A 12745-nucleotide genomic window follows, 5' to 3' on the forward strand; every position below is an offset into this window, starting at 1 on the left:
GAAGTCCGTTACTTCTCTCCCTGAACGCGGCTAGAAGAAGAAGAACCCGTTTCAGGTGAGTCAGTCCTCAGCGTCACCGTGGGAACTGAGTCGGTACCAACACAAGTCCCAGATTCAGATTCAGATTCAGAACTCGTCGCTGCACAAACTCCCAAAGGACCGGCCTGTTCATGTTTATGTTTATGTTTATGTTTATGACTTTAAACATCCTCCCCACTGTTCAACCATATTTGACATTAATATCTTTCAAATCTGTATCTTCATGTACAAAGCAATAAGCAAAGCACCAAAGTCACGTTTCACCAAATCAATTTCAACTATGTTTTCACATAACAGGAAGCAGGAAGTGGACTAATCCCTGGGTTTGGTCTGCAGGCCACTCCCCATCAACCGGTCCTGAGACAGATGGGTCACCATGGCGACAGCGGCCACTCCCCATCAACTGGTCCTGAGACAGATTGGTCACCATGGCGACAGTGACGGTGACGGTGACCGGCTCTAAGAGAGTTTTAAAGTTTCAGTCAGTGACGCAGACCGGCCCACAGGCCGTTACTATGGCAACACCTAGTATAGTGGTGGTAGCGGTTCGATTGTAACCATGACAACAAAGACCATCCGATGAGAACAGCTCGACGGTGACGACTCACTGCTGCACAACAACAACAACAACAACAACAACAACAACAACATGTGAGGACACCGAGGCGATCTTGTATTTGCTCACACAGATGTAGTACTACCACTGGCTGTATTCTAAACCTCATACTATACTGCTAGTACGTACTGATTGGACCAAAATGTAGTATGTACTGTAGTATGCAGTATGTAGTATGCAGTATGCAAACAAAAGCAAAGTCTGCAGTATGTGAAAAGTTCCCGGATGTCGTACTGATTCATAAATATCTCCAGTATCTGACCAGTCTACATTGCGTACTGTATCCCACAATATATATATATAAAATATTATGCTAATTTTTTATAGCGCAGCAATTGAGTCAATACTCTCTATACTCTCAATACTCCACTATGGTATCACCAGCTGGTTTGGTAACTTAACTGTTAAATCTAGAGCTGAAATCTCAAGCCTTGTCAAAACTGCTGGCAAGATTATGGGAATAACACCCCCCCTAAATCCACAGGACCTTTTTGAGCAGGCGACGATCAGACAGGCTAATGCCATTTCAACAGATAGTTCTCATGTGCTGAATAGTGAATATACTCTCCTGAACTCTGGAAAGAGATCTAGGCTTCCTCTGTGCAGGCACAATCCATACAAACATTCCTCTGTGCCTGTATCAACCAAGCTTCTCAACAGCAGGAAATGATTGTGATGTTTCTGTATACGAACATAGGCTATGTGTATATGGAAATGACTGTATTATGAGTCAAACTATGGACACATGTGAGTGAATGGATTAATGTATGTTTGAGGTTATGTGATGCTGATATGAATGTATATTTATGATTCCAGTTAGAGTAGCGGTGTGGATGCATGTGGATGCATGTGAATGACGTTCACGTCGGCTTGCTGCAGGTGCAGGATTGTCCAGTGGTCTGTTTACTCCACCAGTCTGTTAACTTGATGTTCTTTTTGTACAGTATGTGTTTTTATGTATGCAACATGTTCCCTGTCTCCACGACAAATTTCTCCCTGGTGGAGACCAATAAACTAACCTAACCTAACAATGCAATGCTCCCCTGACGTCTAACCGTAACCAAAGACGGTAGTGTAGCCATGTAGCGTAACTATGTTATTTCTGTCAGGACCACTATGTCAAAATAATATTTACTTGCACAGTTTAATTTGGCGGTATCAGTGCTTTAAGTGGGCCGGTACTCACCGGTACGGAGTACCGGCACTTCTAGATTTTAACCCCCGGCGTACCGGGACTTTTTACGGCGTACCGGGGAGTACCGGGAGTCTGGACATACTCTGTCCTGTTCTCATTCTCTCTGACCTATTTGTGATAGTGATGCCTCTTTCACCCTGAGCGCCACGGTTCTGTTGCCCTGTTCTCCGCTGCTCCTCTGTCTCTCACTGAGGGGCGGGGCTGCCGCGCTGTGCGCTCTCTCATCCATGACTCTCTCACATGCACGTACGGAGCGCACGCCGCTGCCTCGTCATAGTATAACTCCATGTGTCCAGACGAGATGTGAATGTGGAGCGACTAAAACCTTCGTGAGTTACAGTGTAAAGCCATTTACATGACTTTCCAGTGGTAGCCTACCAATAAGTAGCCTTCCACTTACTGTATTCAACATGCTTAAATGTGAGTCATATTTCCCAAAATGCTTAACACTACTCGTTAACAAGAGCAGAGTAAAATGAAAGCTCTTACTGAGAAACACTGTGAAACTGTTGCTGTCAGCTTGTTAGAACAATGACAGCTGTCTGTGGAGGCTGTTTATTTGGCCACAAATCACAAAAACTTCTTGATTTTAGTGAAAATTTTAATTTGGCAATAATTTAGGACAGCAATTAGGGAAGGATAGAGATACTTTATGAAGTGGGTAAACTTAAAATAACAAATACTGATTCATTTGTCGTCATACATTATTCACAGATGGATTTTAACAAGAAAATACTTTTTAAAAATCTTTCTGGAAAGTTCAATTGAACGTTTTTCTTTTTTTAATCAACATCATATTTGAATGTAAAGTAGCCTGTCACTTAATGATGTGCTGGTATCGACCGCCCACCGCCTAATTTACCAGCCAACAGCTGAAAAGGGGAGTACCGGCACTTATTTTTTCCCACTTAAAGCACTGGGCGGTATGGTACTGTTCTGGGACCCCCTGCTCTTCCACGCGCTTGCGTGGAAAGCCTGAGGCAGGAAGAGCACCTTCCTGCCCTTCACGAGCCATCATGAACGGCATAAGCAGGGAGCGCAGCAGCAAAGAAAACCCCCAAAACAACCACACCGGCAAATCCTGGAACCTCTGCTACAAGAGATGCCAGGAGGCTATCTAGAATGGAATTAATTTTTCCTATAAAATTTAATAGGGAATAAGCCACACGCTACCTCTTAACAATAATAATTACAATAATAACCATTATTAATAATAATAATAACAATATTAATATTAAATCAATTATTTACAATGAGAGGCTCATGGCTTTTTGTGCATCTAGAATGCTCTATTGACAGGCGCAGTAAGGCAAGGCAATTTTATTTGTATAGCCCGTTTTTACAAACAGTTTGTCTCAAAGGGCTTTACATGGCATCGTAACAACATCCTCTGTCCTTAGACCCTCACATCCACTGAGGAAAAACTCCATGGAAAACCCTTTTTAACAGGGAAAAATCGGAGAAACCTCAGGGTGAGCAACAGAGGAGGGATCATCACCCAGGACGGACAGACGTGCAATAGATGTTGTTACGGACAAGAAAACAGGGAGCAAAGAAAACCCCCCAAAACGACCACGCCGGCAAATCCCTGACCCTCTAGCAACAAGAGATGTCAGGAGGCTATTTAAGTTGGAAACAAATGTAGCCCATTTAAAAGGAAATAGACGAACCCCCCAAAACCCGCAAAAGGAGCTGCCTCAGTGAATAATTCAATGCCAAATATGATTCTGTATTATCGCTATGGAGGTTGAAACCCAGCGCAAATTAAGAATAAAGCAAACCGTTCCTTGTGTGACGCTCCGACCGCTTGGCAGCATCGCTGGCAAACAGAAACTCCACAGCCCCGGAATCAGCCGTCGCCGGTCAATGGAACAGCTGTGTGTGACGCCGCCCCCGCCTGCCAGGTGAGAGCCCCGACGGAGAGAAGGAGCCCCCCTCCCCCGTCGTCGCAGACGGCGTCCTCCGTTCCAGAGCTTCGCTGAAGCCCCATGACACGACACCGCGCCAGCCGCCGCGGGTCCGCATCGTGGACGGGGGCGACGACATCGGGAGCAGCAGGGCGAGCACGAACACAACCAGCGATCCCTCCCTCATGCGGGAGCCCGTCTTGCAAAAAAGCCGGCAGAGGAAGCAGCAGCAGCAAGGGAGGTGACGTCGGGCTACAGCAGTTTAAACAGCGCGCCCTGAATGCAGTTCCCCAATAGGGGAGTCAGCTGAGCCATCAGCTGACCTGCACAGGTGAAGACAGTTACGCTGTGCTGATTAGAGCTTGACGTCATGGCCTGCCAGAACTAACGCTACGCTTAATATAGTTTAATAAAATAAACCTTACTGCAGACTGATGTGTTGATAGTAAAACATGTATTTCTTGATGTAAATGTGGTGGTTTGTGTCCGTAGGCTCCAGAGCCCCGAGGCAGCGCTGCTCTTCTGTCCAATACACACAGGAAGCTTCACTTTACATTCACACTAACTAATGCTACTGATACAGCTGTTAGATTTCATCACTGAGACCAACATTTATCTCCTAGAAATAATGTAACCAGCCAGTGGTAAACCTCTAAAAACCTGAGGGTAAGTTAATTAGCGATGGTTTTCTCCCCCGGGATGAGGACGGAGGTTGGCCGGCCGAGCAGCTCTGCAGAGTGACTACTGTCTCAAACTTCTAAACAGCCGTCATTTGGATCAACTGGCCGTAGATTTGGATCTAAACAGTTACTTTCTCACATGAAAACATATTAAAACTTAATAAAGTTACATAATAACAGCGCTAGAGCGGGAAATAAAACAGCTTTTAGCCTGTTTTACAGCTACTGCTGCTGGTTGCTGTGAAATGCATTCTGGGAAACTTGTATACTGTTACTGCGGTGTGAACGGTGTAGAATCAGCGTGAATCCTACATTCAGTATGTAGTATACAGTACATACTAACGCAGTATGCAGTATACAGTACATACTGCGTTAGTATGTAGTATACAGTACATACTAACGCAGTATGCAGTATACAGTACATACTAACGCAGTATGCAGTAGGCAGTACGGTAGTATGCGGTCTGAAAACAGCCGTAGTCGAACAGTGGCCGATTTTAAACATGGCGTCGAGTCTTGTGTTTATTTACAGTCTATGGTCGGTTCCCGTGACGACAGTCGTTGGCCAATCGGTGGACGGCAGTCGGCTGACGATGTTTTAGTATCGGTAGTACCCGGTTAGTACCCGGTTAGTAGGTACTAGGTACTAGGTACTAGCTGCTGGTGGTGGTAGAGGGGCGGCCATCTTGGCAGCGTCTGACTAACTGCTGCTTGATGACAGCGGCGCTCAAAGGGGCGGAGCCTAACCGTCCGGTAACGAACACTCTGATTGGTCGGGATGAGTCAGCACGACAGCCAGCTCCTCCGCTCTGATTGGACGATGACAGACTGTTGCCATGGTGATGTGTCGTGTTCTCCTTTCCCTGTCAGATTTTAAAGGGTCACATCCTCTATTTCCATATTGAAATCAATATAAAACCAATAAAAAACGATTTGATGGTAATTTTTAAATGATATTTTAGTTTATTTTTCTAAACATAACATCAGCTGTAGAAGGTTTCACTTTTATTCACAGACCTCTAGGCTACGTAGTTTAAGTTTCATTATGAGTTTGTGTTGTGTTGTTATTGATCAGGTCTCGTTAAATAAAGGTTTTAATAACAATCAGATGGAACAATATGATGATGTTTTATTTTATCCACTATTCTTTGTCCTTTTATTTGTAATTATCAGCTTTGTATTTATTTAATTCATCTTCATCATTGAACCAACAGGTGCAGGGCCGGCCCCTGGTATAAACCCTCTATGTGGTTGTTTAGGGCCACAGCCGTTAGGTGGGGGGCCACATGATCAGAAAGGTACCGGGGTTCATCAAGTCATTTAAACATCCTGAGGTCTGCACGTGCAGCTATGAGCTTTATATGTAATGTGAAGTCAATATTCAGCTTCTTTTATCTCACATTTGAGACATTTGGTGAAAATAGAACGGCAGAATGACAACATTTGTGCTCAAAAAGCAATCTGACAAAATGTCATTTTAGACTTGTTTTCTACACGTATCTATTACTGTATTCATATCCTATTTCAAGCACCAAAACAGTTCATTCTCATGACTGAAGGAGTGTTTTCACAAGGGATTGGACATTTTTCAAAAAGCAGACCTCAAATTTCCAGCATTTGTCCTAAATTATTTCTTTCTACAGTGTTCTAGGACAAACTGGCCTCAGTGTGCTTACAGCGGAGCTTCTGATATTTAGACATAAAACACTTGAGTATTGTTACATCTGCAAGTATCTTAAAAAGATACATTTAAGAAAATATGTAAAAGTGGAGAAAATGTCCTCAAACCTCAGAGGGATAAACACGTCTTATTCAGTTTTAACCAGTGATTTGGTGTTTGGCCACAAACTAAAACCTGGTTCAGGGGGCCACCAACATCCTAGGGCCGGCCCTGGGTGAAATCGATTATAACTTATTGGTTTATGTTTTTAAAGGATCATTTCATAGTTTTTAAACCTCTTCTAGTGAGTTAGTTGAACTGGTGGACGTGAGAAGCCGTAAAGAGGAGATGAAGGACGTAAAAGCTCCGTCACCGCGGATCAGCAGCTGATCACTGATCGATGACTCACACACAGCACCGAGCTCAGTGGTGATTATTGATGAGTGATTACTGATTATTGATTATTGATGAGTGATGAGTGATGAGTGATTATTGATTTCTGATTATTGATTACTGATTATTGATTACTGATTATTGATTATTGATTATTGATTATTGATGAGTGATGAGTGAGGGGTTTGAGGTCAGAGAGTCGGTGAAGCTGCACATCTGGAGATGGAGAACATCTGTGTGACGGTGCGAGGCTCGGCGGTGTGGTGTGTTGTGTTGTGTTGTGTTGTGTTGAGTTGTGTTGTGTTGTGTTGTGTGTCTTGTTGTGTGTCTGTCCCCGTGTGCAGCGGCTTCATTTCCGGCTGCGCCACACCGCGGCGCGAGGCTCGAGGCGCGAGGCCTCAGTCCGCCGTGTTTTCACCGCGTCACGGCGCCGACAGACACACAACAACACAACACACCGACACAGACACACAACAACACACCGACACTGTTTGTAAGATGTTGTTGACTTGTCTCTTTCATGTTGTGGTTTATACAGATTTATAATGTTTAACTGAAGCTGCTGGTTTTTACTGTGGAGGAAGAAGAGAAGACCAGCGGCGTTAGAGCAGCTGATGGACATCCTAACAAATAACACAATAACACAACACAGACACACAACAACACCCCGCCAGACAGAGAAGCTGAGAGAAGCTGAGAGAAGCTGAAGCCTCGGTAGTGAAGCTGGTGACCGGGTAAAGAAGCAGCAGCTGGTTGTGTGTTTCATTTCCTTTCAGCACCGCCCCGCCGGACAGCGCCACACACACACCTCATCATCCATCCATCCAGACAGACCATAATAATAATAATAACACCAGCGGAGTGTTTGTTATTATTAATATACACTAACACAGCAGCGGTGTGTGTCTGTCTCACCGAACATGTGGACGTGTCCCTTGGTGACGGGGTTGAAGCTGCCGCAGGACAACAGGATGACGTGCGTCTTGCTGCTCTCCGTCATGGTGATGGTGGGTTATTATGGTCTGTTGCTGCTGCTGCTGCTGCTGATGGTTCCTCCTCTACTGCAATAGCCTATTATATTATATCTGAGTCCAGGTCTGGTCCTGGTCCTGGTCCTGGTCCTGGTCGGTCGGTGTGTTGTTAGTAGCAGCAGCTCCTCTGATCCTCTGATCCGCAGAGAGAGAGAGAAGAGGAGGAGGAGGAGGAGGAGGAAGCAACGTCAGCCCCTTAAAGAGATAGTGCACCCAAAATTGAAATGTTTTTATCACTTAGATTTTTATTGAGTTTTCACATACAGGGGAAAAACAATACAACAAACAAGGTACAAGTTAGAGTAACAATAATAACACTAACATCCTGTCTGGAGAAGCCACTGTTCAGTTCCTTTTAGTGTTCGTTCAGTTGGTGTCACGTCTCATGTAAATGCTCCATTTTCCCCAGTTCCTTTCAGATACGTTCTCTTTGTCTCAGCAGGTAGGCTCCTATATGTCCATTTTTCCATAACAAGGATTTCCTGGACATTTCCCAACCACTGCTCCTGGTTTGGAGCGTTCACATTGAGCCAGTTTCTTGTGACCGGTGCTTTCTTGCTTTGCTGCAAGTAGCCTAATACTTTAGTCAAGTACAGATCTTCTTTCATTACAACCTTCTCAATATTCCCAAGATACATCACTAGACAAGTATTTGGGATTTCATATCCCAAAACATTTTTTTTTACAACAGAGTTAACATTTTGCCAGTATATCCTCATTTTTATACAATTCCAGAAGATGTGTGCATGGTCCGCCTCAGTGCTCCCACATTGTCCCAAAATTGGAATTTCATTCCTCATGATCTCCTCCCCCTCATGTGGACTAAGGGCTGGGAGAAGTTTCAGAGTCCTCCGTGGCTTCTCTGAGTTACAGGGGGTCTCGGCGTAGCAGTGCATGTCCATATGACGGTTGCTAATGGATACCAACTGTCTTCGTAACAAAAAGACACACCAAAAAACATCCAGATACCTCCATGCTGCTCGTCTGTAATGTCCCTCTTGGATTGAAGCCCCGACATGAGAAATTGTCCTGAAAAAATTACATAAGTCTGTGTTTTAAGCTTGTTTGTAGCGGAAGCTTCTCGCAGGTAGGCATGCTAATGTAAGTAGTAACATGTGATGTGTTTAAAATTGTGTTTCTTTAAAATCTGTTGGTGAGGAAAGGAGTTAAGTGAGCTCAGTCTCAACCGTCATATGGACATGACAGTGCTGCACGGAGCCGCGCTGTAACTCAGCCAGGGCCGTTGTCTAGGGGAGAAAGGTGGTGATAACTCTAGGGGCCCAGCGCCCAGTGGGGCCCATAAAAACCCCAGTAGTCTAATCTTTGTATGACTGATTTATTCTGCTTAGACCCTGACTAATACTCATAGTAATGCTGCATTAGCATAAAAACAAAGAAGGCTAAATAAAAAACGATAATACATACATAGTCTAAGAAAAAAAAAGGAAAAGTTAGGGGGAGGGGCCCACTTTAATATTCTTTAAGGGGGCCCAGAACTCCTAGCTACGGCCCTGTAACTCAGAGAAGCCACGGAGGACTCTGAAACTTCCCCCAGCCCTTAGTCCCCTAACCCGAACCCTACTAGTCCACATGAGGGGGGGGGGGGGTCATGAGGGACATTTACATTTTGGGTGAACTATCCCTTTAAAGAGACACAACCCCCCCGCCCTCCTCCTGACGGTGGAAGATTACAGCTGCAACAACAACAACAACAACAACAACTAGAAAATTTCCTCTCGGGAAATTTTGAATGGGCCGCGGGAGCTACTGCGGGTTGTGCCATCTCTGTCAACATGGGAATCAAACCCACGATCTTAAGGTCAAGACAGAGCTGATCAGACAGACATGATCATCTTTCTATAAGCACTGATATGGAGGAGCTGTAACCACATTAGGTTACCTGTGTGTGTGTGTGTGTGTGTGTGTGTGTGTGTGTGTGTGTGTGTTTATCTTGTGTAATAGGGCCAGGACTCAATTAAAACAATTAATCTAATTAATTAGAGGCTTTGTAATTAATCAATCGCAATTAATTGCATTTTAATCGCATATAAATATTTGACCTGAGAACAGTGAGAAGCATTTTTTTCACATGGATTTTAGTATACCATTGAATGACTGAATAGCTTAAGCAACAAAACAGTGTTTTTTTTTTCAAGGTGGTACTTAACCTAGACCAACATGCAAATTATCGATTAATTCATTAATCGATATTTGATACAGATTTAAATGGTCTTTCCTGCCAATACACTATGATGATTACTGTAGTATTTAACTAGGCTACATAAATCACAGTAGCATAAACTGATTTGTTGAACGGACCAGGTGATGGGCTGACTGGTCCTGTCTAACTTCTGTGTACTGGGTGCCATTGTGCAGGGTGTTAAGGCAGCCTTCCTCCACTGCAGTCCCTATGGTCCTGCTTTCCTGTTTGCAGCCAGTACACACGTTAGTTTCATTAAACTCCTCTTTTCTCCACATCAGTTTGACTTATAGAGAAAGTAAAGTAATAGAGAAAGTAAAGTAATAGAGAAAGTAAAACGACTCATGGTAGAAACCCCCATGACTTCTACTCAGTGGAGAGAAGAAAGTGAAAGTAGTGAGACCACAGACATCCTGTAGCCTCATAATAAAACATTAAAAACAGAATGACAGATGTATCACTGTAATAATAGTTTAAAATGCTTGTTTTATGTGAATATTTAGACAAAAACTCAATTTTGTTGATTAATTACAAAGTTTAAAGATACCAACTTCACTTGAATAAATAAATGTACTTGAGCACTAATTCTATAAAATGGCGTTTCCTGTTTATTATTTATCCCTGACGTCTTTAGTTTAGTTTAAGTTTGTTTCGGACATGTTAAAAGAAATAAAACATAATACAGAAATGGACAGACATAACATATAAAAACTTTGCAAAGACAACATATGAACAAGAATAAAATAAAAACTAAAATAAAAATAATTGAAGATAAAGGTAATTAGATTTTTTTGTTTCATATCCGAAAAGGAGTGGGAAGAAGTAAAACTTATTTCCTCCCTGTACCCTTTATTCATAAATGATCTATCAAGTTATCTAGTCATTATAATCTACACAGTAAGTTAATTTATGAGTTATTTAACTGGATTTATTCTAATATATTATTATATTTATATACATATAGATTTATTCTAACATGTGATTACTAATCTTTATCTCTCTATATAGTCATATACATATAAAAACATATACAAACACATTCATACATACAAAGACAAACTGAAACGTTGCTCTTTTATTCATTTATTTTAATGTTGAACACGTGTGATTTAAGTTGCAGCGGGTGAAACAATGTGGAGCTCATCTAATATTATTATTGGTTACCATGACAACCAGCTGATTGCTAATCTAATATTATTATTGGTTACCATGACAACAAGCTGATTGCTATGATCATGTGAGCACCTATAGAACAGTAGTCTTTAATCATCATCATCATCATCATCATAGATAGATAGATAGATAGATAGATAGATAGATAGTAGATAGATAGATAGTAGATAGATAGATAGTAGATAGATAGATAGATAGATAGATAGTAGATAGATAGATAGATAGATAGATAGTAGATAGATAGATAGATAGATAGTAGATAGATAGATAGATAGATAGATAGATAGTAGATAGACAGATAGATAGATAGATAGATAGATAGTAGATAGATAGATAGATAGATAGTAGATAGACAGATAGATAGATAGTAGATAGATAGATAGTAGATAGACAGATAGATAGATAGATAGATAGTAGATAGATAGATAGTAGATAGATAGATAGATAGTAGATAGATAGATAGTAGATAGACAGATAGATAGATAGATAGATAGATAGATAGTAGATAGATAGATAGTAGATAGATAGATAGATAGTAGATAGATAGATAGTAGATAGATAGACAGATAGATAGATAGATAGTAGATAGATAGACAGATAGATAGTAGATAGATAGATAGTAGATAGATAGACAGATAGATAGTAGATAGATAGATAGGAGATAGATAGATAGTAGATAGATAGATAGGAGATAGATAGATAGTAGATAGATAGACAGATAGATAGATAGTAGATAGATAGATAGATAGTAGATAGATAGATAGATAGTAGATAGATAGACAGATAGATAGATAGATAGTAGATAGATAGACAGTAGATAGATAGACAGATAGATAGATAGATAGATAGATAGATAGATAGATAGATAGATAGTAGATAGATAGATAGACAGATAGATAGATAGATAGATAGTAGATAGATAGATAGATAGTAGATAGATAGATAGATAGTAGATACATAGATAGTAGATAGATAGATAGTAGATAGATAGATAGATAGTAGATAGATAGATAGTAGATAGATAGACAGATAGATAGATAGATAGTAGATAGATAGACAGATAGATAGATAGATAGTAGATAGATAGACAGATAGATAGATAGTAGATAGATAGATAGATAGATAGTAGATAGATAGATAGATAGTAGATAGATAGATAGTAGATAGATAGACAGATAGATAGATAGATAGTAGATAGATAGATAGTAGATAGATAGATAGTAGATAGATAGTAGATAGATAGATAGTAGATAGATAGATAGTAGATAGATAGATAGATAGTAGATAGATAGATAGTAGATAGATAGATAGTAGATAGACAGATAGATAGATAGATAGATAGATAGATAGTAGATAGATAGATAGTAGATAGATAGATAGTAGATAGATAGATAGTAGATAGACAGATAGATAGATAGATAGATAGTAGATAGATAGATAGATAGTAGATAGATAGATAGATAGATAGTAGATAGATAGATAGTAGATAGACAGATAGATAGATAGTAGATAGATAGTAGATAGATAGATAGATAGATAGATAGATAGTAGATAGATAGATAGTAGATAGATAGATAGTAGATAGATAGATAGACAGATAGATAGATAGATAGACAGATAGATAGTAGATAGATAGATAGTAGATAGATAGACAGATAGATAGTAGATAGATAGATAGATAGATAGATAGTAGATAGATAGATAGGAGATAGATAGATAGTAGATAGATAGACAGATAGATAGATAGTAGATAGATAGATAGATAGTAGATAGATAGATAGATAGTAGATAGATAGATAGTAGATAGATAGACAGATAGATAGATAGATAGTAGATAGATAGACAGTAGAT

General features: G+C 40.7%; 1 protein-coding gene across 1 annotated transcript in view; it reads right to left on the minus strand.

Annotated features, from left to right (window-relative positions):
- The window catches only part of nmnat2 (nicotinamide nucleotide adenylyltransferase 2), a 32108-nt gene extending 24491 nt beyond the window's left edge, over positions 1-7617 (minus strand). The window contains exon 1 of the mRNA XM_085804060.1: positions 7406-7617. Within this exon, the coding sequence (XP_085660186.1) occupies positions 7406-7490 (85 nt within the window). The 5' untranslated portion in view covers positions 7491-7617. The remainder of the gene's footprint in view (positions 1-7405) is intronic.
- Positions 7618-12745: the final 5128 nt, after the last annotated feature.

This window comes from Trachurus japonicus, chromosome 17 (genome assembly GCF_045865225.1).
Source record: "Trachurus japonicus isolate A0001 chromosome 17, Traja_1.0".
NCBI lineage: Eukaryota > Metazoa > Chordata > Actinopteri > Carangiformes > Carangidae > Trachurus > Trachurus japonicus.